We start from the raw sequence: 26,378 nt of genomic DNA on the forward strand, positions 1-26,378 counted from the left end.
TTGCCAGTGGAGAGGGACAGAGAAGGGACAGGAGAGCCCAGCTGCAGCTCTGAACTGAGCTGCCCCAAGGGGCCAGGTTGTGGCCGGGCCCCCAGCCCCACCTCACAGCTGGGGAGCCCTTCTGAGCCCTTCTCTGTGGGCCGGAGCAGGACCAACCCCCTCCCTGGGCTGCTGGGAGAGAGTGTGCCCTGTTCAGGACTGGCCTTTGCAGGCTCCTTTAAGAACCCCCTCTCTCTCGGGAATGTTTTCACCATGGGGAGGTGGCATTTCCAGTCTGGCCTTGGAGGCGCCCGCCCCTCTGAGCCCCTGAGACCCTGCTCTGTCCTGTCCGAGCTGTGTTCGGGACCCAGCTGGAAACCCCTGGCCTGGGTGATGGGGAGACAGAGAGGCCACCAGCCCACCCCGGCATCTATGCCAACATGTACTACGTGTGCAGAGACAGGCCCCGACCTGAATCTACAAAGCACCATGAGACGAGCCTGCGGAAGCAGTCCCAGGAGTGCAGACTTGACCGACTCTGGCCAAATGGTCTGAAAATCCCTTCTAATATAATATTCCAGTGAGGGAACTATTGTCGACCGCCCGGCAAGTGTTGACCCCCCGGCAGAGGGGCGGTGGGGCTTGGCGAGGCTATAGGGCCCGTGGGGTGGGCCTGTCCCAGCCAGGGAAGGCCGTGGCCACACACAGAGAAGCAGGTCCGCTTGGGGCCGGGGCCCGGGCTTTGGAGGCAGACCCACCCAGGTGTTCCTCCGCACACGGGCCACTGTGTGCTCTTGGGTAAGTGGCTTACCCGGCTCAGCCTCAGGCCCCGATCTACCAAACGGGGTGGCACATTGTCACAGCCTTGTAGAGACGACCGATAAGAGAATGCCTGCGTGTACATAAAGCACCGAGTGCAGATCAGACGAGCAACAGCAGACGTTGCCGTCATGACCGCGGCCAGCCCCTCACCTCCGTCTGCCCTGGCCTTCACCCTCGCACCAGCCTCGTGGGGCCTGAGCGGCCACCCCCCCCTTGCAGCTGGTGAGGGGCGGAGCTCAGGCTTGTAGGGGGCCTTTCCGCCTCCAACGCTGGCGCCCTCTGAGCTGGCAGCGCCCCGTCTTCTGAAAAGTGCCGTGTGAGAGGGGCTGCGCCGAGGCTCTGGAGCCAGGAAAAAGTGCAGAGCCAGGCTGGCTACTAGGTTGGCAACCCAAGGGCAGGCACAGAGGACACGGGCCTCGTGGTCAGAGGGACACGATGAGGACGTGAGAGGCGTGTCGAGGTGCAGGGAGTCACCTCCACCCGAGTGGGGGGAGCAAGGAGGCAGGTGCGGGGGGCTTCCTGGAGGAGGTGGCATCCGAGCCAGAGTTATCAGGGAATAAACGGGAAAGGGCATTCTAGGGCACCGGGAACAGCAGGTGCAGGAGAAAATAACCTTGAGTCACCTTGGGCCTCTCTCCGGGGCCCTCAAGGGCAGGTTAGGGCCTGACTTCCCCTTTCCCATACATTTACTGTCAGCTGCCTATTTTTATTTGTCCTGATTCCTGGTCTGGATGGGCTAAGACAGTTCTCACATCTGTCCCCTCCTCTTGCCTGAGCACACAGCACCAGCCGCCGACCGCAGCTTCCTGTCTGGGAGGATGAGTGTGGCCACTCTGGCACGCCTTGTCGGGGCGCCTCCCCGGCCGCTCCCACAGGGGCTGCTCCTGCCGTCGGGCCCGAAGGATCCCAGGGTCTCCCGGCCCCCTCCCCCTCCTACCGTCCTTCCCTGCCTGGGACTCTCTCAGGGACCGCAGGGCGTCAAGGGCCGGCCCAGCGCAGCCCGTGGTGGGGGGGCTGGCTTCCCGCTTTCTTGTGGAAGTCACCTCTCATCCATTCTCCCTCGGCCTGCCCGCAGTCCGGGGGACGGGGGCGGGACAGGTGCATGGTATTTGAAGTTGGGGAAGTACCTTCAAAACAATCGTGTTGATTTAAATACAATGGTGCTCCAGAAATAGACGAGACGGTTGACTTTCTCTTTTTTTGGACCAAGTGTTTCATTTTTGGAAAGAACATGTCTCACCATCGTAACACGGACACGCCTGCCCCCCCCACCCCCTGCTGAAAACTCAGATGCCACCGCTCCCGTCCTGAACTCAGCATCAGCACCTTTCCTCTGCCTTCCGCTATTCTTTCCAACGTGCGTTCTGTCCGCGCTTGGACTTTGTTGTTTTTCTCTTTAATTTTTTGAATGTTTATTTATTTTTAAGAGAGAGAGAGAGAGAGAGAGAGAGAGACAGAGCACGAGTGGGGGAGGGGCAGAGAGGGAGACACAGAATCTGAAGCAGGCTCCGGGCTCGGAGCTGTCAGCACAGAGCCTGACGCGGGGCTCGAACCCGTGAACCCCAGAGCTGAAGTCGGACACTTAACCGGCTTAAGCCACCCTGGCGCCCCTGGACTTTGTTAAACGGTGCCGCTGTGTGTGTTTTCCGGTGACTTTACTCTTTCACTCGATATGAGGCCTGCGAATCACTGCTGAATGGCACCCCGCTGCACAGATGCACCCTAACCGATGGACAGGGGGACTTACTCTTTTATTCATCAAATTCTCCCTGTGCACCTGCTACTTTGTGCCAGGCATAGGGCTCGGCACTGGGAACCGGGTGCACAGAGCACAGAGGGCCTGCCTGGGGTCGCCCGGGCTGCTGGCGCCGGACTGGGTCCAGCTTGGAGCAGATTCCACTTGAACCACATCTGTTCGGCCGCACTGTGCCCCGGGACCGTCAGGCGCGATGGTGGCCGGCACAGCAGGCGCTCCATACACATTTGTTGGGCAGAACGAAATGCCGTTATCTAGACGAAGAAAGTACTGTCACTTCCATTTTGCAACCGACAAACTAGAGCATTGACCCCATGGTTGCAAAGCCTGGACATACCCGAGAGTCGTCGAGGATCCCTTCAGGCCCATAGTGGCCCGGGCCCAGCTGGACAGCTGGTCCTCTACCGCGAGGGGTGGGGCCTGGCGGGGGAGGGGGGGCGCTTGTGGCCGGTGTGAAGGGCCCCCTCTGCATCCCTCCGACTCCTGTGGAGATACCGGAGAGATTGCACAGAGATCACACGCTCTGCAAGCGACACGGGCCGTTAGCATTTACCAACGCCTGGCTTCCTCTTATTTATTAATATTCTAAAGAGAAAACAGCCTTTGGCAATGGGGTTCTAGCTGGTTAGGGCAGGAGCAGGCTGTCCGGGCAAGGGGGCCCTCTTGAGGCGTGACCTCCGTGATGCCCAGCAGCACCTGGGCCCTTCGTGGTGACACCATTGCTCTGGATGATGGCTCAGGCTTCGCTTGTTGCAGATCTATTGGAACTGCACTCTGGCCCTCTTAGAGTTCTCCCATCCCCCCCACCATAGCGGAGGGAGGCAAAAGGCCCAGACTGAACCATTGCCAACCACTCACGCTCATGCACACACACACACACATGCATGAAGGCACACGTGCACATGCACACAGCCCGCAGGGTGCCCCATTTAGATGTCTACAGGCCTGTCAAGGTCACCTGTCCCTCTAAGGCTCCTCTGCCCCACCTGCCTGGGTCCTGAGACCTTCCCACGAGCGAGGGCCTGCTCTGTGCTGGGCTCTGTGCCTGCTCCGGGGATAGAGTGGTGGGCATCTCAGCCACAGTCCCTGCCGTGGGAGCTGACGGACCAACACACCTCTAGAGGACGGTGGTGTCCATGCTAGGAGATGGTATGGGTGCCCGTCATCTGTGGGGCCATGGAGGAGAAGCCTGGACCCACGCTTGCCCCCAGCTCCCTCCCTGTCCTGGCAATCCTGCCTCCTGAGTGTTTCTCACTCTTTGCCCCCCCCCCCCCACTCTACCCACGGCCCATTCAGACCCCTCGATCCCCTGCCTGATGAACGCAGGACTCATATCCGGTTTCGTCCCTCTGCCCTGCAGCCCGAGTCAGTCTTCTCAAATACCTAACTAGACTCATTTCTTTCCTGGGCAAAGTCTCCAGCCATTTGCCACCATCCCCAGGACAGATGGGGCCTCCTGATCGTGGCGCCTGAGCCTTCCCAATCTGGCCCCTGCCCCCAATTCCAGAGGTCTTCATCCTTCCCCCAGGTGTGTGTAGAGCCCCCCCGCTACGCTCTGGGCCCTGTTCCGGGGCCAGGCCAGAGCGGTGGGCAGCACAGACATCTGTCAGCAGCTCCACGGCTGCAGGACCCGAGGACTTGTCTGTCGGGCTCTGCACCCACTGTGCTGTCCCCTGTGTCCAGCCTGCATGCCCTCCGGGCCTCTTCTCCCTGGAAAATGCCTCTTTATCCTCTCCGGTGGGTTGCAGGGGTTCCTCTTGTCGCCTGAGCCTCCCACTGGAACACGTCTCTGATGGCACAGGACCTCTGCTTTCTTCTCTCCTCTGAGCACACATTTGCTGCTCCAGGAGCTCCTGCGGGAGGGCAGGTCAGGTCTTGTATTTCATTCTCTGTGTTCCCAGCGGGCCCAGACGTATAGTAGGTGCTCAATAAACATCCCAACAGAAATGAGGAAACTGAGGCTCAGGAGGTAAAGTGACTTCCTCGCTAGTGACTTCAGACAGCTTGAATCTGGAAACATTCATGTCTGATTTCTTTTTTTCTTTTAATTTTTTTTAATGTTCATTTATTTTTGAGAGAGAGAGAAAGAGTGTGTGAGCAGGGGAGGGGCAGAGAGACGGAGACACAGAATCGGAAGCAGGCTTCAGGCTCTGAGCTGTCAGCACATAGCCCAACATGGGTCTTGAACCCACGATCCAAGAGATCATGACCTGAGCCGAACTTGGACGCTTAACCGACTGAGCCCCCCAGGCGCCTCTTGTGTCTGATTTCCATGCAGTGAACATTTTCTCATGACATGTTGGTCCCCTTATTTCCTGGAGAAAACTGTTTATTCCGACTCATGTTTTCCTTATTTATAGACATGTAAACTTCACCAAGAAAAATCAAAGCTTGGCTTATATTTTCACACAGAAAACCAGCTAGCCCCTACCTCGGAATTTTCGTGAGAAAATTAATAATTTAACTGTTTGAAAACCAGCTGTAGTGCAGCTGCATGTTTCTGGAGAAGGAGAAAAGTGCCCCACATCCTTTCAGGGCTGTCGGTATTTCGGGTGTGACACACATTGAGTGAGGAAGGAGGGAGCAAAATCTCCCGAATCCCTGAAGGATTAATTTATTCAAAAGAAATAACAGAAAAATACTCAGGGCGCCTGGGTGGCTCAGTTGGTTAAGCGTCTGACTTCAGCTCAGGTCACGATCTCACGGTTCGTGGGTTCGAGCCCCGCGTCGAGCTCTGTGCGGACAGCTCGGAGCCTGAAGCCTGTTTTCGGATTCTGTGTCTCCCCCTCTCTCTGCCCCTCCCCCGCTCATACTCTGTCTCTCTCAAAAATAAACAAACATTAAAAAAAAATACTCTATGCAAACGTCTTGCGAAGGAAATGAGGAACCACAGAACACCCCAAAGATGGAGGCCTTCAGAAGATGCACAGGAGGCAGAAGGCCATCGTCAGCCTTCCGAAGGGGTAGCCAGGAAGCAGGAGGAAACCCAGGAGGAGGGCTGACCCAACTGGCCGGGGGTTTCGAGAGGACACTCCCCCGGGGCGCTTGATAAGAAGAGCAGGTGAGCCACAGAGGCTTAGGGGAGAGGTTCGAGAAGAGTAAGAAACAAGTCTGTGATGATGCATCGGAAGCAAAGACATTCACCCAGCCGTCCTCATCCTGTGCGCTCGGGGCCCTGAATTCTTTTTCTGTCTGATGTTAAATCTGGCCCCTGCTTTCTCTCTGTTAGCATTTCCTGATGTCTCTTTGACCTTCGTTTTACTTTTTAAAAAATGTTTTATTTATTTTTGAGAGAGAGACAGAGAGCAAGTGGGGGAGGGGCAGAGAGAGAGGGAGACACCGAATCCGAAGCAGGCTCCAGGCTCTGAGCCGTCCGCCCAGAGCCCGCCAGACAGGGGGCTCGAACCCACGGACCGTGACATCATGACCGGAGCCGAGGTCAGACGCCCAGCCGACTCGGCCACCCGGGCGCCCCAGTCTTCTTTTTACTTTTAATCATCTGGTGAAGTTTTGTTTTAGGTGGTTTTCTTGTTACCAGCATCTCGCTGGAGTTTGTATTTTGACTCAGTCTCCGGGTCTGAGACTTCCCGGAGTCTTGGGATGGCTTGGGTGGCTTCCCACGTATGAATGAAAATAGATTCATTCTATGTTGTAAAGTAAGACCTAACAGGTTACAAAGCAGTATATTCAGTACGAGCTTACATACGTAGGATTAAATCCCAGCCTGTGTGCGTGTGTGCGCATGTGTGCAGACATATAGACGTACATCAAAAACTTCACTGCTCATCTCTGTGTCGTGTGCGTTTCTTTCTTCTTGCTTATATCGTAGTTTTCCATGAACATGTCACACACACCCAAAAGTTTTATAAGTAAGAGTCAAATAATTTGCAACAAGCTTATAAGGGCAGCGAGGGCACCTAAACTCTTGACGGAAGAATCATAAAAACAAATGTAGAGGTGCCTGGGAGGCTCAGTCAGTTAAGCATCTGACTCTTGATTTCGGTGGTTCATGAGTTCGAGCCCCAGGGCGGGATCTGTGCTGACGGTGAGAAGCTTACTTGGGATTCTCTCCCTCTCTCTCTCTCTGCCCCTTCCTTGCTCATGCGCTCTCTCTCTCTCTCTCTCTCTCGAAATAAATAAATAAATATTTAAAAAAATGTAAACCTCAAATTACCTCTGGATCTCTTAGAGGAATAAAACCAGCAATTATTATGGGGAAAAAAAAAACAACCCAACACCAAGCAGTTGAAACATGGTAAAGTGCATTTGAATATGGCTGAGCCCATCCCACAGGAGGACTGCAAGTCTACCGCACCTTCGCGGTCACGCTGTGTACTCTAGGGTTACGCGTGTCAAAATGACCTGGTCTCTACCTACCATTACGTCGGAGGACAGGCCCCCTAGACAACTCCTATAAGCCACAAGAGCGAAGGTGACGCTGATTGCGCCTGTCCATCCACCATGGCCTATGCGATGTTGGACCCTCAGAACAACCCTGTGAAGTAGGTACTATTGTTCCATCTTCCTGATGAGAAACCGAGGCCCAGAGAGATGAACTAACTTGCCCAACGTCAAATACTTAGCAAATATTAGAATCGGGGTCTGCAGCAGGCAATTGAGAATGGAGAGGCTGTAACCCAGGGTCGAGAGCTGTAGTGTTCAGAGGGAGATACCCCTTCCCACTGGGGGAGGAGGTGGGAGAACACAGGCGTAGCCAGAGCAGGGGAAGTGTGTCGCGGGCAGCCTGCAGGGAGGCGGGAAAACACATGCATTTGGGGGGGACCCTGAGCGAGTCTGGGTGGTGCAGGAGAGGCGCAGAGGGGGGTGGGACTGGAGCCACTGGGGCCAGACTTCGAAGGGTCCCTATGCCCCCGAGGTCTGGCTTGTAGAGACTGGATTGTCCCTGCTCTCTGAACGAGGCTTTTCGACGGCCACCGGTGTATTCACTTTTCTCAACAGCCTGTGACGTGGGCACCATCCCCAATTTACAGGTAAGGAAACAGGCAAATATTTCTCCCACTCTGTGGGTTGCCTTTTCACGCTCTTCATCGGGGCCTTTGATGCACAAAAAGGTTTTAATTTTGATGAAGTCCGTGTATCTATTTTTCTCTTCCATTGCCTGTGTTTTTTGTGTCCTATGCAAGGAATCGTGGGCAAGTCCAATGTCATGGGGCCCTCCTCCTCATTCCCTATATTTAAAAGAATTTCAACACCTAAACCACTGCTGAGACTCACAGGGAGTAGCACTGTACCGCGGATGGAGACTGTAGTCCTCATAAACCCCATCAAAAAATAATGTATTGAGGTGAAATCTCACAGCATGAAATTAACCTTTTCGAGGTCAACAAGCTAGCACTAGCACGTTCACAGCGCTGTGCTCCCCCCTATTTTTGCCTCAGTCCCTTATGGCTCAGAAGTGATTTTCATATCTATTTTCTCCCTTGCTCTCCACAGTAATCCTGAGAGTGAGACAGAGCAGCAAGGCTGTTCATCAGGAAGGGGGGGCGCCCACAGCGAGGCCCCGAGCTGCCCCTTCCCTGACTCCAGTGTGGGCAGTGCTGCGTCCCGTGCTGGTGGTCTCGTTAGCCTGGCTCCACGTGCTCCCCCTTCTCGGCTGTGTCCCCTTACGTGCACCGTCTGCCTCTAGGTGACCCTGACGTATGTGGCTTTTCCACCTATGACTTTGATTGCTGGTTGTCTGCACTTCTGTCTCCAGTCCCGTCAGTGCTTTCTCGGGGATGGGGCCAGGGTTTCCGTCGGCACTGTGCAAGCCTCCGCAGCAGGAGCTCCCTGGGGACTCCCGGAAAAGCACAGAGTGAGGAAGGAGCTAGGAGCCCCTCGGAGGACGATCTGGCCCTTCTGGGGTGGTAAGGTTGAGAGCGGCAGAACAGCAGCCAGGCCTGGACCCATTTCCTATCGTCCTTCACTTTCGGCAGGAAAAGGGCCACTGCTCCCGCCAGAGCCGAAGGGGTCTTTGCAACAGCTGCCAAGTGTTTACCTCCCTGAATCCTGACCACGCCCAGCCGTGTTTGAACAAACAGGAAGTCAGGAAGTCGAGGCTGTCCCACAGCTCTCACAGGAGCCAGACTCCAGCCCGGGCCACCGAAAGCCCTGGGCTTTGCCACCTTCCTGGAGTGGCTCACTCATGCTTCCAACCAGGATCAGTGAGCCTCTCTCCCGGGCGCTGGGGATTCACAGATAACTCCACTCTGCCCCGTGCTGAGGCCACAAAAATGAAATGAAAACACCACGAAGGCCAGACAAGTATGAGCGAAATCTGTCCTTTTTTTGAAGGCAGTGATGGTAAGTACTTGTCATGGCTCACCAGTGAGATCCAGGGATGCCGGGCAGCCTCCAGACCTAAGTGAGAACCAGCTATGACTCATGATCAATAATAGATAACTTAGCAAGTGAAACGCAGATCCTGTGAAGCAGGTTGTGGGAAGTGGGAGCCTCAGCAGGCTGCAAAGGAGGGAGGAGTACCTTTGGTCTCCAGATCCAGGCCCACCCCCCTTTTGATTTTGACATTGCTTTGTTCCTTTTCTTCTCAGGCTGATGACTGATGTTCGACATTATCATTAAGAATTTGAGGTCTCAAAAAAACGAATCATAGATTATTAGAGCTAGAGAAGTTCCTTCGGAATCATTTTCCTATTGGTTTTATAGATGCATATGATGGGGTCCAGGGAGGGGAAGGGATGTGCCCAAGGTCAGCCGGCAGGCAGAGCTGGGACTGGGACCCAGGTCCCCTCCAGCTTCTGCGTCCGACCACCTGGAACCAAAGCCAGCCTCCTGGGCCCAGCTTGTGGCTGGGGGAGGTCCCTGGTCCAGGATCAGGCCAGGTCTGGAGCTGGCAGGTAAGGGCCCTGTCAGGTGTCAGACCCTCTTCAGCTCTGCGCCCCCGGGCTCCATCCATTCCAGGATCACCTAGCCGGGTTTCCTGCTGAATACTGCTCAACCTCTTACTGGACAGGGCCAGTAAGGTTAACCGGGCAGAGTTATTAACCGGGAACGGTTCTTTCCACCCCTTCCACGCCCAGCCAACTCCACAGCCCTGGCCCGCAGGAGGGCTTCCAGGAGACGGTGGGGCTGGGGTCGCGCCCGGCCTCGCCTCTCCGAGCCTTCTAGGGCGGGCACGGGACTCGACGCAGCAGGTGACTTTCACGCCATCGACCCCGGGTGCTGGGCTCCATCGCTTGCACCTGAGGACCCCGCCTATCGCTGCCTGGGTTCCCTGGGGACTAGGCTGCCGGCCGGGATGGGCGGGGCGGCGCCGGCCGAGGGGGCTGCGCGCGCAGACACTGCGCACGCGCGGGGACCTGCACCAGGTTCGGAAATGACGACCCAGCGCTGGCCCCCGCGGTTGCCCCCGCCCCACCCGGGAGGCCCCGCCCCCACGAAGGCCCCGCCCCGCCGGGCCCAGCTCAGGCGCCGCGGGTCCCGTTCCAAGTCCGTGAGGTCCCGCCCCGTCGGGCCTCCCTCCGGCGCAGTCGGCCCCGTCCCCATGGAGGCCCCGCCCCCGGAGGCCCAATTCAAGTTTGGCCAGCCCCGCCCCCGGGAGGCCCCGCCCCCGGAGGCCCCGCCCCCGGAGGCCCCGCCCCCGGAGGCCCCTTCCCGCGGACGGCTCTCTGCGCGGACCCGGCGGCAGGAGCCGGACGCGCGGTTGCGGTTCCCGGTGGCGCGGCCGGGGTCGAGGCCGGCGGCCCGAGGCGCCCGAGCGGGGTGCGCCCAGAGAGCCGCGGCAGCCGAGCAGCCATGGCGGAGGCCACGCCGCACCCCCTGGCGCTCCCCTCGGGGCTACTGGAGCTGTGCGCGCTGCTGGGGCCCTCCCGGGACAGCCTCCGCGGCCCCGAGCTGGTAAGGGCGGGCGGGGAAACTGAGACGGGGCGCTGCCGGGCGGCGGCGACGGGCGGGGGTCTGCGGCGTGGGGTCGGGGCGCTGGGGCGCTGGGCTGCTGTCCCCCCGGCCGCGGAGGAGTCGCCCGGGCCGCCTTGGGGACGCACGCCGGGGCCGGGGGAAGGCGGGCTGGGGGGCGGGGCGGCCGCGAGCCCGGGTTTCACGGCCCCGCGGAGGCACTTCATTCATTATCGCGGGACTTAGGGCCTCCCCGGCGGTGGGTGCCGTTCCTCGCACAGCGTCGTGAGGCTTTAGGTCGTCGACGGAAGGGCCGCTTTGAAGCGTTCTGTTTAGTCGTTTTGCGAGGACGCCGAGCTGTGCTCACCTGCAGAAACGGCTGACCCCCGCCCCCCTTTACTCCTTCTCTGTGTCCTCGCAGCCCGAGTGACAAACCCTTTTCTCGGAAGGCAGCAGTTTCGGACATTCTCGTTCTCCGAGCTTCTTTTCCTGTGTCTTCACTTTTTCTTATTCTGCAACCCTGGCTTTCTTTGGCATCGGCCTGTGGCTCTTTTTCTCGTGGCCCCGGATGTCCGTGTGACTCTGTTTTCGGCGGTTTTCTCTGGCTGGCGGTGATGCGCAGAGCGCTCTACCGGCCGGATACCTGGACAGGCCCTCCCCTCCTCCTGGACGACATCAGTGGGAGGCACCGGAAGACACCTGAGGATTTAGGGCTGCAGAGTTGACGGGCTGCATGGCGAGGCTAGATGTCGCTATAATTAACCGGACAAACGTCTGTCAATGTCTTGGTGGTTTCCGTGACTTTAATACTGAGCCGGCTTCAGTGGTTTCTGCATTGCCCTCCTCCTTTCTTACTCCGCAAGCCCCTATGATGTGTGCACCCCCTTTTGATCTCTGTCTCCTCTGACCTTCATGGATGGAGTTGTGTCCCCGCCTCTAATTTGCCAAATGGCATTTCCTCCTTTTTCTTCTGGTAGGAAATGACCAGGTTTCAGTTGCTTCTTGGGTGATTACAACACATCTGTTAGTTGCCCCGATGTGGGACGTGTCTTGAGAGCAGGATGAATCAGCGGGAATACGCACCATGGTGCTTTCCTGACCCAAACAGGCTGCGGAGCTTTCCCAGACAAGCCGGCAGTTTGCTACTCTGCATATTTAAAAAAAAAATTTTTTTTTAACGTATATTTATTTTTGAGACAGAGAGAGACAGAGCATGAACGGGGGACGGTCAGAGAGAGAGGGAGACACAGAATCTGAAACAGGCTCCAGGCTCTGAGCAGTCAGCCCAGAGCCTGACGCGGGGCTCGAACTCACAAACCACGAGATGATGACCCCAGCCGAAGCCCGACGCTCAACCGACTGAGCCACCCAGGCGCCCCTACTCTGCATATTTTTAAAAAATATTTATTTTTAAGTAACGTCTCTACCCAGCATGGGGCTCGAACTCACAACCCCGAGATCAAGAGTTGCCCGCTCTACTGACTGAGGCTGCCAGGTGCTGCTTGGTGACAGGTGCACCCAGGAACTGAGATACGAGAAACATCTCATAGGGTAGCAAGGTGTCCTGACTTTTAGTTTCCTTTCTTGGTTGGAGTGGTGTTTGTTTTGGGAGGATGTGACGAGGACTGCCAAGAATCCAGCTCAGTCCCCTGTGAGTTTCTGTGCCTACATTTCCCTTGGCTCCCTGGTTGCTGGGGAGAGTAGGCGTTGGGCATGAACGGGTCCACGAGCAAGTTGGTCAGGTCAGCGGGGCGCTTTCCATTGCGTAGGTCACTTACATAATTCTTGGGTGTGAAGGCAACATTGTAACAGTTTTCAGTGGCCAGCATCCTGGCTTTCAATTTACAGAGCCTGGCTGTCTCCCAGAACTTGCTGAACGGTGACACCAGCGTTCTTTATCTGTGCCATCCAGTCCGGCAGCTACTAGCCACACATGGCTTCCAGGTGCTTGAAGAGTGGCTGGTGCCAGTGAGGCACTGGGTTTTAAATTTCATTTCATTTTATTTATTTATTTAATTTTTTTAATTAAAAAAAAATTTTTTTTAACGTTTATTTATTTTTGAGACAGAGAGACACAGAGCATGAATGGGAGAGGGGCAGAGAGAGAGGGAGACACAGAATCGGAAGCAGGCTCCAGGCTCCGAGCCGTCAGCCCAGAGCCCGACGCAGGGCTCGAACTCACGGACCGCGAGATCGTGACCTGAGCTGAAGTCGGACGCTTAACCGACTGAGCCACCCAGGCCCCCCTCATTTCATTTTAATTAATTTCAATTTAAATAGCCACGCAGCTCTTGGCAACAGTTGCACAGCACAGTTCTAGAGCATTAAAAAAAAAAAAAATCTATTGTCTTCTGTTTTATTTCCCAAATGATGGCCAATCCTGTATGAAGATCAGTGGTGCTGTACAACCTCACAGAAGTAAATCTGTGACGGTATGAATTAGGGTGTTGTGTGTTTTACTTTTGAATCAGCTCTGCTCGTTTGGACCGAAATGGTTGTTACTGGGTAGGGGTGAGGAAATCAGTGTCTGCGAGAGGAGAGCAGGAACTGGCTGTCACAAGTCTGGGGAGTGGGACCTTGTCTTGCCCGTAGGCGAGGGGCAGTCACGACGCTCTGGGATCCAGGGTGGTGCCTTCAGGGATTTATTCTGATTACACAGTCGGACGTGTGTAAGTACGCATGGGAGAGATCATTCGCCGCTGCCTTTGCTCAGGTGGTGCAGCGTGACGAACTGAGAGCATGCCAACTGTCCCTCAGTGGGGGATTGGGCAAATATGTTACGGGGTCGTCCCGTGTGGCACTCTACAGTGGCAACAGGGCAGTCAGCCACACTGTATGCTGAAGGGGGAAGAAAGCTAACGGAACCGTTTAAAAGAGGATGATTGTATCTAGGGGGAAAAAAATCACAATGTACACGTAAAAAGTGGGAAGAATGTATTCCATGCTGTGCAAAGGCTATTAGTCACCCTTTCACAGAATTAGGGGGAAAGCCCTTCCTTTCTATTCTCATTTCTTTTATTTTTCCTATATTGCTGTCAGTGTTTACAAATGAGACTGTAGGGGCATCTGGGTGGCTTAGTTGGCTAAGCATTCGACCCTGGCTCAGGTCATGATCTCGCGGTTCGTGGGTTTGAGCCCCGTGTCGGGCTCTGTGCCGACAACTCACAGCCTGGAGCCTGTTTCAGATTCTGTGTCTCCCTCTCTCTCTGGCCCTCCTCTGCTTGCGCTCTATATCTCTCTCAAAAATAAATATTAAAACAATTAAAAAAAACCCAAAAATGAGACTGTTGCGTATCCAGTCAGAAAAGACAGCAAGGAAATATGGCTAGAGCAAAAACAGACGTTTAATGAGCTACTGAGTGCCCCGTTGGCTGGGTTTTGGCCATTTCACTCTAAGCGACTGCAGATAACTGCAGGGAGCACAGCCTTGGGACACGGGCGCTGTGTCTGCGGATTGAGAGGTTGTGTCGTGCGCGGGTTTGGGGCACCCTGGCTTTGGAAGCAGGCTGGCCGGCCACTCAGGTATACAAGCAGCCCAGTTGTCATCCCACCCGTGACACCTGCACACGGGTGATACATCCACGGATCACGTGCGTGGTGATGACAGTGATGTATGGATACAGAGGGTGGAGATGGTCTGTGGGGCTGGTTTGAGCCCTTTGAAGAGTGCGCAGGGGTGAAAAGTGGGCATCAGGTGCAGGAGCCCCCGCCCCTTGGGGCAGGTGTCACGTGTGCCCTTTCGAAAGGGGATGATGCCCCCGTTCGTGAGCATGGACAGAGGTGCCGGGGGGAGGGTGGGTGTGTGCCCTGGGCCGGCTGGGAGGAGGCGGCGTCATTCTCACGGCAGAAACCGCGCAGGATTCGTTTGTTGCAGAATCCGTACCTGCTCTGAGCCACAGGCGGGGTGGGTGCTTGTTTTGGAACTGTGCCCATGGGGTGGTAGTGGGACTGCTTTTAGAGACCTTTCTGAGGCCAGAGGCCCCATAACGTGGTTTTGCAGAGGGGAGTGAGGGGCAGGGGCCGCAGCGCCAGCTCTGGAGACCCGAAGGGCACCGTCTTTATCACAGGGGAGCATATGGGGGGGAAGCTCGGGTTTTAGGGAAATCAGCATGAGCTTAATTTTTGAAACTATAAGTTTGAAGGACCCACCCAGGTATGTCGGGCACAGTTGGGTGTGGTCTGAGCCTGGAAAGAGGTCTGAGCTGGCAGCAGGACCCTGCACGCTGGCCCCAAGTGAGGACACTACGTAAGTGTTGAGATTGCCGGCCAGGCACTTGAGGAGGGACTGGGGCCAAGGACTCACCGTGGGGCGGGCGTGGGGGGGGTTGGGGAGCACCCAGGAGCGTCGGGGCGGAGGAGAAGAGCAGAGTGCAGGCGGCCAGAGAGGTTGCAGGAAGGGGGCCCTCGCTGATGTGTGCCCAGTCTTCATGGATGTAACTGTTCACGGAGGAAGACGTGACCACACGTACTTTCACAGTTAAGTGGGTCTGAACTGCCGGAGTTTGATAGGAAAGTTTTAGAAAGGTTTTGTATAACTCACGACACGGATTCCTTTCACGCATGATACACAAAGCTTTTGAAATTCCCCAGTCATACGGATTTCCCATGTTTGGTCTTTGTTGCTACTGGTGTTAAACTTTTTTTCCAAGTATAAAGCAACTGTTGTCTGAATTTAAATTATACGCAGCATAAAAATAAGCATTTCGAGTTTAGAGTGTATTTCCTGGGGGCAAATGCTGTCCTTGTAGGATTCCTCTCAAGGGTGAGAGTTCCCCTTTGGTCCCACGATTCTTACCAAAAGCGTGACGCTGCCTGCCCGCGACAGTCCCATGTGTCCTGGTGACAGTGATGTCCTTCCTGATGCCCTGAGTCCCTCAAAGACCTTTGATTACACACTGCCCACCTCCACCCCAGCCGCCCCCCACCTTTCCACGTCCTTGCTACCCAGGGAGTCCTGCCTTTGACTTCTCTGTGTGCCAGCTGGGGGCTGAGCCCCTGCGGCCCTGTCACAGCCTGCCAGCCTTCTCTGGGAGCTCTGCCAGGCGTCCTGGCCAGACAGAATGGGGATCGAAGGTAGTGCCTGTGGCCTTTATATCATTTTAGGGATGAATGAGAAGACAGAAGGTTTCTTTAAAAATCTGGTACCAAGTTAAAGTTCGAAAGTGTTCGGGCTGGGTGATGATCCCCCCAGTATAGACCCCGGGGGGGCCACTTGGTCGCTGGAGGAAGGTGTTGTCTCTGAAGCCAGTGGTCCATTTTCTCACCCCTCAGTCTCTGTCCCCAGGTCAATGGTGACGGGACTGCTGGGGGAATGGCCCGGCTGGCAGGGGACACGGTGTTGGCACCCCATTTGTGCTGGTCAGATAGTGTGCAGGGCCCTCCTCACCGGCCCATGAGGGCATGGGGCACTGGTGTGGGGGTGTGGGGGTTGAGCACTTGACTTGCAACCCCACCTCTTGAAAGGGAAGCTTGCGGGGTGCCTGGGTGGCACAGTCGGTTAAGCATCCGACTTCAGCCAGGTCGCGATCTCGCGGTCCGTGAGTTCGAGCCCCGCGTCGGGCTCTGGGCTGATGGCTCAGAGCCTGGAGCCTGTTTCAGATTCTGTGTCTCCCTCTCTCTGCCCCTCCCCCGTTCATGCTCTGTCTCTCTCTGTCCCAAAAATAAATAAACGTTGAAAAAAAAAAATTAAAAAAAAAAAAAAAAAAAAAAAGAAAGGGAAGCTTGGCTGTGGCCTTAGCAGAGCCGGATCTGAACTCGGGTCTGCCTGTCGGCACCGGGCTCTGAAGTGGACACCTTGTGTCACCACCCCCCGTAGCCGCTGAAGAGCCAGGCCCTGCTGGGTGCCGTGATTCGCCTGAACGCGTGGCCCGAGAGGCCCTTCAGCGGCTTCCGTGCGGCCCTCGCTGTGCACATGCTCTGCGGGACAGAGCCGGTGCCCGGTGGAGGGTGGAGGGCACAGAACCAACGGTGGGCACTCAGAAGGTGCACGACAGGGCGCGCACGTGTTCGTATTTCTGCCCGCTTCAGGTGGCCCAGAAGAAGGGGGCCAGCAGCCTCTCTGCTCTCGACCCGGAGGTCCTGTCCGTCTTTGTGCCTCCTTTCGTCAGTAAGGAGGACACTCAACTGGCTGGCACCAACTGTGCTCTGAGCAAGACCAGAAGGCGCTCCTTCAGAAAGAAGAGGGAGAAGCCCAAAACAGAGCCCTGGAAGGGACCCCCTCCGGAAGACGTCAGCGTCCCCAATGGCGTGGACCTGCTCGCCCTGCCTCAGCTCTGCTTCCCAGGTATCCGCTGCCGTGCTTTCCAGCCGCACCGATGGTGCTTTCTAGAAGCCACCTCTAGAGAGTGACAGAGGGGGGCTGGTGACCGCTTGAGCCTTGATGTCGAGCCACAGGACTGGGTTCTCTTAATCTCAGGGGTTTCGGAGCTAAAGGATACACGGACCACTCAGTGCAGGGGTCTCGGGGATAGAAGGTGCCCAGGCCACCCAGTGCCGCCCCCAGGTCTTAGAAAACTGAATCCCAGAAGAGGGGCTGCTGGGGTTGCCAGGTGTCGCGGTTTGTAGATGTGCTTTCCGAGGATTTTCACCTTGGACTTACAGTCCCGTCTTCCAGACGTCCGGCAGGCTGGTCAAAATCCCCTCCGGTTGGCCTGTGGCATGTCCCCGGGCTCCCCAGCTGTGCCTGTTTTCTGTGCCCCTGGGGCTGTCGGCCCGGGCTTGCACACCTTCCCCAAACTGGCGGTCCCGGTCGTGGGTGGCCTTTGTTCTTTCCGGTGGTGGGTGAGAAACGCCCAAGGGGCTTTAGAAAAGGCAGATGAGGAATGCGCCGCTGTGTCCCATCTGGGAGCGTCCACCGAGAAATGGGTGCTGTCTCCTGGTCTCCGGGGTTACAGCCCGGGACACCCGCAGCCCCTGCTGTGCTCAGGAAACCATCAGCTCCACAGGCACAGCCTGAAGCGTTTGTCTGTGGTCGTGTTGTTTGCTAAATTCTGCAGAGCACAGAGGGGGGCAGAGCAGGGGGCTCGCGTGGAGGGGCTGACCCCCCGAGTTAGCACATCTTGGCATCAAAGCCCCACAGCGATAGTGGAGGGGCGAGTCCCGGAGGCGGAAAGCGGGCTGGCGGACGGCCCCGGCTCTGAGCCGTGATGAGATCTCCTCTTGTCCATCCGCAGGGGGCGTGTGTGTGGCCTCCGAACCGAAGGAGGACTCTGTCCACTTTCTGGTGCTGACCGATGTCTGTGGGAACAGGACGTACGGCGTGGTTGCCCAGTACTACCGACCCCTGCACGTACGTGATTCCGGGGGACCCCCCCCCAAGTCGGGTCCCAGTGTTTGTTACTGCGCAGGGACACACAGCGCGTGGCAGCACGTGCAGGGAACGGTGGCACCGAGTGCGCTCGCGGTGCTGTGCACCCCACCCCCCTGGACGTCACTCCCCAGCCCCCCTCCAGCCCCCGGCCACCACTCATCTGCTTTCTGCCTCCAGGGACGTGAGGTGCCTGTTCTGGATACCTCGTGTCCGTGGACGTGCCCTGCACGTGGCCTTTGCGCCTGGCTGCTTTCACTCAGCGTGTCGTTTTCAGAGTCCCGCCACGTGGGAGCTTCTGGCTTCTGTCCGCAGACGCCGACACTACTGCGGATAGAAGCCGGGACCGGCTGGGTCGAGAGATGACACGTGCCTGTGGCTTTCTCTCCAGGACGAGTCCTGTTTCTACAACGGCAAGATGCACTGGGAGCCGTTCAGGCCACCTGGGGCTGCGGCTGGCTGCTTCTTGCCCTTTGCCGTGTGTGTGGTCTCCAGGTTCCCCTATTACAACGCCCTTAAGGACTGCCTGTCTTGGTGAGCCCCCTGGGTGCCTGCTTGTCCGTGAGGCCACTCCTGGCGCTGGTGGGTGGTGGGTGGGCCCCAGTTGGGCCCCGGGAGCACCTAGAAGCTTCCAGATGCTTCTGGATACGCTGGCAAGTGGGGAAGGTCCGCCAGATGAGGGAGGATAAAGCCAAGCTGTTGGAAGTAAAATTAATGGGATTTGATGTTTGGTGTTTTAAAAAAGGTATACGAGAAAAAGCTCTGTTCCTGGCTCTGAGAAAATCCGGAGGCTGCCATTAGTTCTGCTGAGTTCATTGACATTTTAAAAATCACCTTTTTTGGGGTGGAATCTTTAGCCATCTTAGTGCTGATACTGAGAAAGCCTGAGGATATAGAGAATTTTTGAAAAATCCAGAGAGCATCGCGTGGCACGTGACTGTGGCACAGACACGGCCTGCCCCCCGGCCACGTGCGCCCCAGCTGCCTTGTGTTCACGCTCACAAAGTTACAGTCTTAGAGTTGGCGGCAGTTTGGTTGAAGACAGAAGGTCCACAGAGGGTCCCCCTTCCGTCGTCACACCCACCAGCCACCCCTGGCAGATCCCATATTTCTCTGGTTCTCACACCGTGGCCAGAGGGCTGAGCAGGAGTCCATCCGGATCAAGCTAACGGCCTTCGTAACTCAAATTCCAGCACCTTCATGGGGGTGTTTTGTTTTGTTTTGTTTTGTTTTTGGAAAACGTGGCTGGTCTTTGGACATAGTTTGGGTCCAGCCTGTGTTTTATTGCCACACATGTAAAACACCTTGTACAACAGAGAACTCCCTGGTCTCATATCAGGGCTGAATGACTTGAGGGGAAGCACGCGCATTAATGAACATTTGCCCAGGCGTGGGAAGGGCCAGAATAAATGAGGACATGGTCCCTTTTTATTCATTAACTGATCTTCTTCAGCACTTGGTCCCCAGTCACCTCTTCGGTGAGACGGGGAGGGTTATTCATGCCCCGTCTCGAATGGACGGGCTAGGGCCACGCCACAGCCACCTTCTAAGGAAGGTGGCCCTGCTCCACTGTCTTGACACCTGTTGTGCCTTCAGCAGTTGACCCTTGTCGCGTCAGGTGGCACGATGGCAACAAACACCATCCTGCTTGACAGTAATGGAAGCGGACATTTAAGCTGAAAAGCGTGTCCATTTTCCTTGCTTCTTGGGTTTTCTGTCTCTTTCAATGGCCGTTGCTAAGTGGCCACAACTAGAAAACAGAGCTAGGGAGAAACAAAGGACAGGAACCAGAAAGGCAGTTTCTAAACACAAATTTATGTATTTTTTTAAAATTTATTTACTGAGAGAGAGAAAGAGAATGGGCTGGGGAGGAGCAGAGGGACTGGGTCAGAGGACCTGAAGGAGGCCCCTCGCTGCCAGCACAGAGCCTGACGCGGGCCTCGAGCTCAAGAACCGTGAGATCGCGACATAAGCCAAAGTTGGACGCTGAACTGACTGAGCCCCCCACGTGCCCCAGATTTATGTATTTTTAAAGCCTGTTTTTCTGCTATAATGAGACCATGTAAATTGCCTCTGTGGGGACAAGAATTGGGAGAGAATGCTCACTTATATTTGGGGAATTAGATTGCTGGAAGTGGTTTTTTTTTTTTTTTTTTTTAATTTATTCTTTACAATAAATACAGAGGAGTATTTTTTTTAATTTTTTAAATGTTTTTATTTATTTTTGAGAGAGAGAGAGTGTGTGTGGGGCAGGGGCAGAGAGAGAGGGAAACACAGCATCCGAAGAAGGCTCCAGGCTCCAAGCTGTCAGCACAGAGCCCAGTGTGGGGCTCGAACTCACGAGCCATGAGATCATGACCTGAGCCGAAGTTGGATGTTTAGCTGACTGAGCCCCCCAAGTGCCCCCAGAGGAATATTGAATTATCTCCAAATCCCGATATGGACCCCAGGAAGAGTTATTGTTACTTAGGAGCGTAGTGCTTGGCTTGCTGGGCACGCGTGGGCCCTGGCGGTGGGCCGGGCCGGGGTCCGCCCCAGGGGACTGAGGCAGGGTGTCCCGGGCGCTTGGCTGAATTTTGCCAGATGTAGACACCACAGTTAAGACACAGAACATTTTTACCACCCCTCCAAGGCTCCCTCGTGCCCTGTGGTCGCTTCCCAGCCCCTCTGCCCCTGGCACCCGCTTGTCCGTTTCACGTTGAAATCACATGCATCCGAGCCTTTGAACCGTGGGGGTCCACGTACGCACGGGGTTTTTTTCCGAAAAATACCGTACAGTCCTGTAAATGTATTTTCTCTTCCTTGTGGTTTTCTTAAAACCATTTTCTTTTTCTCCGGCTTGCTTTGTTGTAAGGATACGGCAGCTAAGGCACATAACATACAAAATACCTGTTAATCAGTTATTCATGTCCTCGGTAAGGCTTCTGGTCAGCAGTGCGCTATCAGCAGTCAAGTTTTGGGGGAGTCAGAAGTTACACGCGGGTTTTCAACTGCGTGGGGGATGGGTGCCTTTAACCCCCGCGTGGTTCAAGGGCCTACTGGACTTCCAAAGTCAGAATGCATTTGGGAAACCAGCTTTGTCAAGTACTTTCCCTTGGCATGTTTGTTCCCCGCTCAAGTATGACACATAGAAAAACGCACGAATTCCAGTGACTTCCCGCTGATGGAACACACCCGTGTAGCCAGCACCCACACCAAGAAACGGAACATGGGCGCCCCCCCCCAACACCCCAGCTCCCCTGTGCCCCCTTCCGGGCACGCCCGGATCCTGGGCAGCCGCTCCCCGCCCTGTGACATCCAGGTTAGTCTCCCTGTTGCTGGAAAGTTCTGAGCTGCCGGCCCTGGCAGACGCTTCAGCTGGGATTAGAAATGCTAAGGAGGACCATCGGATGCTCAGACTCACTTTGTGATTTGATTTTTTTTTTTTTAATTTTAGTTTATTGACTCATCTGAAGCTCTGTAAAGATTTCGAAGTTGACAATCACATAAAAGATTTTGCTGCAAAGCTATCTTTAATACCTAGCCCACCGCCTGGACCACTTCATTTGGTAATTAAATCTGGAATTACGTCTTTTCTTTGCAAATAGTAAAAGAAGTGAGATGGAGATGGGTTAAATGTTTTAAACTGTTTCTTACATTTCAGCGTGTTTAAATTCAGCTTCTCAGGTTCTTACAGAATTCTCTATTATGCTATCTCTAAAGGTGGTTTGCCCAGCGGCCCGTGATGAGTGGGCGTGTGGCTGGTGATGAACCCCTTTAGTGGTTAAAGAAAAGTGCCTGGCTTTATACTTTCCATTTTTCTCTGTGGATCTGGGATCTGTGGATCTGGGATCTGGGATCCCTGGCACGCTCGTTCTGAGATGTCAGCTGTTTTATCACACGAGGGTTTCAGGTCAAGGACGGTTGGAGAAAGGCAGCCCCTGTTCCCCTTTTGCTGAGTAATGGGCCAGACTCTGAGCCGTGATGACTGACACCTGCCTGGCTCAGCATTTTCCAGACTAACGTAACCACAGGGCACCTCTTGTTTTTAAACAGGCACCTGTCAGGTTAGCATCTCGAAGCAGGTCATAAATGTTGACTCCGTTTCACTCAGTCCCTTCTGGAAGATTATGCAGCCAAATCTTGGTTCTCTGCATTTTGATTATTCACAGTGGAGAAATCAGTTTTACTTAGGGAAATGTGGTTATGAACTCAGAATGTGCATTTTTAATATCGACCTAAGCCCGGTGGTCGGCAGCAGAGGGTGGGGGGTGGCAGGGAACCCCGCCAGATGCGTTCCAGGCCTGGAGACCAAGCCGGTCGCCCGAAGGCCTTGGTTCCACTCCCAGAAACCTTTGCAGGGAACATTTATTGGGTTGTGTTGTGCGAGGAACTCATCTTTATTATGTGGATAATTGGTATTTTTTATTGGACAGTGAAATCATCAAAGTTTACCTTCTTGCTCTATAAACTCAACAGGTATTCGCTGGGGACCTGCTAAGTAGCGAACAGAACCGGGTTCAGAACCGTTTGCGGGTTAACTGCTTACTGTATTCTGCCTTTGGGCACGAGTAGCATACAGATAGTACCTGTACCAATTTCTGTGCCTCAGAATCTTGGGCTGTTTCGTATTTGGTTTTTCCACTTTTACCGCCCCAGAGAGAACGTTTACGGTGGGTCGTTCTTCACGTCTCTTCTCTTCACCCCTGCGTGCCCTCCATCGTCCACCCCTGAGCAGCCTGCACCCGGCATTTGCTCCCAGGCACCCACGCCCGCTGCCACCACCCCACTCTGGCCCACCAGCTTCTCCCACCCGCGTGACTTGAGGAACCACCGGTCAGGCCACGTCCCTTCCTGACCCTTCGTTAAGTTCTTCCTCTGCATAGTGGCTGCAAAGATTGTTAAAATCTGTAAACTGGACTCTCCTTTTGTGCTGAAAACCCAACGATGATTTCTTGCTATATGCCTTCAGCCAGCCTTCCATCTCGGCCCCTGTGTCCCTGTCCAGCTCTGTCATGTGTCCTCACCCCCTTGCTCACTGCTCTCCAGCCACACTGGGGTTCCCTCCGTCCCTCGCAGGTGCTGCCCCAGGACTCTTGCACGTGCTATTTCTGGAAGTGCAGCTGTCCGTTTTCCAGCTCCTGCTCAGCCCTCAGTTTCTTCGGAACAGCCCCTCGGTGACCTCCCACCCCTGTCTCGCTCTCAGCACCCAGCCCCCTTCCTGCAGAGCTCAGCACAGGCTGCGGTTAGGGCTGGTGCACGTGTGTGTTTTGTCCACTGTCCATCTCCACCATTGGACTCCAAGCTGCACGAGGACGGAGGCCCTGCCGAGGGCTGCGTGTGCGCAGGGCTGACACCACGCCCAGCATCTGCCTCTCCCACAGCTGTTGAGTGAAGCATCAGGGGTTCAGGGGTTCGGATCTGGTCTTGATTTTCACAAACTCGTCGGGATGAGCCGACTTTGGGGCGGGCTTGCTGCCGTGACCCTCCCCTAAGAGTCCTACTAGCTCTGGGGCTCCCATGGACCCAGTGGCCCTGATCCGTCTTAGGGAATGTTGAGGCACCGTGACTGTTCCTAGTTCTGGGGAAATGCGAGCAGTCCATGGAGGCCAGGAGCCGATTCAGCAGTATTTTCCAGAACCCACTGCGAGCGGAGCTCCATTTAGAGCCTCTGCAGCTCGTGCTCAGCTGTAGATCTTGTGTTTTGAGCCGAGTGTGTGGGCGCCCGGTGCAGTTTCCCGTTACTCTGGGGCTGGGGCACGTCTGGTCTGTGCCCCCCTCGGACGGCGCCTGGACCACCGGCCCGAGCGCAGCCCGGCCCCCGGGAGCCCCGTGTCCCTGGGCCCCCCGCCGCTTCTGCGCCCACCAGCGGGTCTGATTTTACGGGCTCGCGGGTCACGGCCGTTACCGGACGTGCAGTGAGATGTGTCTTTTCCTCCCACTGAACTTAACAGACTCACTCCCTGTGTCGCTTGGTGTGTGGAACCTGGTGTTTCTCCGGGGCTCCAGTCACGCTGAAATTTGGCAAGCCTTTTCCTGAGGTGTCTCTCCTTCCTCTGTTCCTTCACCTGCGAGGTGGGTGGGGTGGCAGCACCCAGCTGCCCGGGTGCGGGCCTTACGTGCCGTGAGGTCACTGGCACGGCAGCGGCCACGTCCCGGGGGCTGAGTGACGTCTCTGGTAGAATCCCCAGCGTTCGCGTCTAGTTGTTCTCTGTCGCTGGGAAGCTGGCTGACACAATTATTGTTTGAAATACTTGAGGGGGTTTTTCCCGTACACTTTACAATTATTAATAGTTCATTGTGACTTAGAGCATTTTTAAAAATAAGTTTATTTATTTATTTTGAGAGAGAGAGAGAGCAAGGCGGGAGGTACAGAGAGAGAGAGAGAGAGAGAGAGAGAGAGAGGGAGTCCCAAGCAGGCTCTGCACTGTCCGCGTGGGGCCTGATGTGGGGCTCGAACCCACAAACCATGAGGTCAGGAGCTCAGCTGAAACCCAAGGGTCGGATGCTCAACCAGCTGAGCCACCCAGGCGCCCCCACGACTTGGAGCACTTAACTCTGCTTTCACTTGTTCCAAATAAAGAGGGTGTTCCTGTCCACACAAGTCACGCATTTTGCTTCCATGGACCAGTCGGTGACAGGAAGGCAGGCAGCGTGACAAGACGGCGTTGTCAGGAGGCCCTAGCAGACGCGCCACCTGCGGGTTTCTCACACGAGTGTTCACTTGGTGTGGATTGTGGACATTTGTTCTGGAACCTTCTCTGCACCCGGTCTTCCGTGTTGCTCCGTTTCTCATCCTTCCACGCTTTGCCTGGTCGGAGCTTCTCTTTCCTCAGATTCCATGCTGCTTCTCTCCGTGTTCTCTCCCACCACTGCTTGCACTCTGGCCTCTCTGTTCTGTGCGTTTGGGGGGCTGCGGGGGCACGGTGGCCCCAGCGTCTCCCAGACACCCCCCCTCGAGGCTGACACCCACAGTCAGGAACGAACTTGTCATCGGGCAGGAAGGCCCCTTGGCGGAGGGGCCCCTACGGTGCCCCCACTTTCCCCTTCCGTCTACCATGCCTGTTAACATAGAAGGGGCGTCTGCGTGTAGGGAATTTGAACTAAGGTGTTATTTTAAGATAATATCATTTGGAAAAATAGAGTCTTTCTCAACAGTTTCTTGAATTACAGGTCTTCAAGGAGCTTTGACAACTAAATAGAAGATCCTGGGAGAATTTGTAACCTGCAGTGACCCGAATGATAAGAAAAACGTGTACTAGCTAAGATTAACCCGGACATGCTTGACTTAGAACTTGTGTGGGGGGCCATCATTGGGGGGCCATCTGGGTGTCGGCCCGTCGCTGCCAACGGGCGGGTTGCTCGTTAGCGGGAGCGCTTGGGGAACCTTGGCTGAAAGAGACGCCAAGTCCTCGATTCACCCGTGAGCCTTTAGCAGCGGTTCTGTGTCTCTGGACGGCTCTGGCGTTCTGCGACACGTGAGGTGACAGCGTGAGCCCCCCCAAACGTAGCCCAACGCGCACGCCCGGAGCCGCAGCGGAGGGTTTCGGTGGGTTCGGCCTCCGCCGGGAGCGGCCGCTGGACTAATCGGGGAACGTGGTCGCCGCAGGTGTTCAACATGAAGCCGCTGCAGATCGTGTTTCCCTCCCGGGCGGACCCCGAGAGCCCGGTCGTCGACCTGGACCTTCACCTGCCCTTGCTGTGCTTCAGGCCCGAGCAGGTGCTGCAGGTACGCGACCCTCCGGACCCGGGGGGCGCGACCCTCCGGACCCGGGGGGCGCCCCCCCCCCGCTGCTTGGGCCTCGTCCCGCAGAGCCCTGGGAAGGCTTCAAGCCGACGGGGCGGAGTTAGAGGGCCCCCGGTGGGGGAGGGGGCGGGGCCGGGAAAGCGACTCCGCCCGGTCGCCGTGGGCGGCGCGTGGCGCCCGGCGGGGCTGTGCTCACGGTGCGGTCGGTCCCCGCAGATCCTGACGTGCCTGCTGACGGAGCAGCGCATCGTGTTCTTCTCGTCCAGCTGGGCTCTGCTGGCCCTGGTGGCCGAGTGCTTCCTCGCCTACCTGCACCCCCTGCAGTGGCAGCACACCTTCGTGCCCATCCTGTCGGGCCAGATGCTGGACTTCGTCATGGCGCCCACGTCCTTCCTCATGGGCTGCCACCTGGACCACTTCCAAGAAGTCAGCAAGGTCAGGCCTCCGCCGTCAGCCGGTCGCCCCTGCGGGGACACACAGGCGGCTCTGGGAGCGCCCCCGGGGCGGGCCGGACACACCGGCCCCGGGGGCGGGGGGCGGCCGTCACCCCCGTCCCCGGGGTGTGCTCTGGGCGCCACACGCACGGCGTGCTGTCGCTCGCGGGCCTCGGGGTGCGTTCGGGGCCGTGGTATCCTGGGTGCTGGGACCTCGTGTCCCTCGTGAGGCCGCTTAAATCCCCGGGGCTCGATGGCTTCCCGCCGAACAGCCAGGAGAGCGCGGGCACCCGCCTGGCCGTGGCCGCCTTCTGGTTTTGCGGCGTCCGGTGACGTGCTCGCCTTTGCCGCGCCTCAGTTTCCTCGCCTCTGAGGAGGTCACGTCCTCCCGGGCGGGGCTGTGAGCCGGGACCCTCGCGCGCCCGCCCGGCACGCGCCTGGGCTCCGCTGGCCACAGCCGGCAGCGCGACCGCCCCGCGTCTGCCGTCGGTCGTGCCGCGG

At 56.4% G+C, this 26,378-nt stretch overlaps 1 protein-coding gene and 1 pseudogene across 2 annotated transcripts in view; both read left to right on the forward strand.

Annotated features, from left to right (window-relative positions):
• Positions 1-5,414: 5,414 nt before the first annotated feature.
• Positions 5,415-5,736, forward strand: LOC122496103 (annotated as a pseudogene).
• Positions 5,737-10,015: 4,279 nt separating this feature from the next.
• The window catches only part of DENND3 (DENN domain containing 3), a 52,138-nt gene continuing 35,775 nt past the window's right edge, over positions 10,016-26,378 (forward strand). Inside the window, exons 1-7 of one of the 2 annotated variants that reach the window (XM_043601881.1) lie at positions 10,016-10,414; positions 16,439-16,694; positions 17,584-17,699; positions 18,109-18,251; positions 21,154-21,265; positions 25,306-25,425; positions 25,660-25,878. In XM_043601881.1, the coding sequence (XP_043457816.1) occupies positions 10,313-10,414; positions 16,439-16,694; positions 17,584-17,699; positions 18,109-18,251; positions 21,154-21,265; positions 25,306-25,425; positions 25,660-25,878 (1,068 nt within the window). In that variant the 5' untranslated portion in view covers positions 10,016-10,312. The remainder of the gene's footprint in view (positions 10,415-16,438; positions 16,695-17,583; positions 17,700-18,108; positions 18,252-21,153; positions 21,266-25,305; positions 25,426-25,659; positions 25,879-26,378) is intronic. The other variant, XM_043601882.1, reaches the window with a different exon arrangement.

This window comes from Prionailurus bengalensis, chromosome F2, assembly GCF_016509475.1.
Source record: "Prionailurus bengalensis isolate Pbe53 chromosome F2, Fcat_Pben_1.1_paternal_pri, whole genome shotgun sequence".
NCBI classification, from domain to species: Eukaryota; Metazoa; Chordata; class Mammalia; order Carnivora; family Felidae; genus Prionailurus; species Prionailurus bengalensis.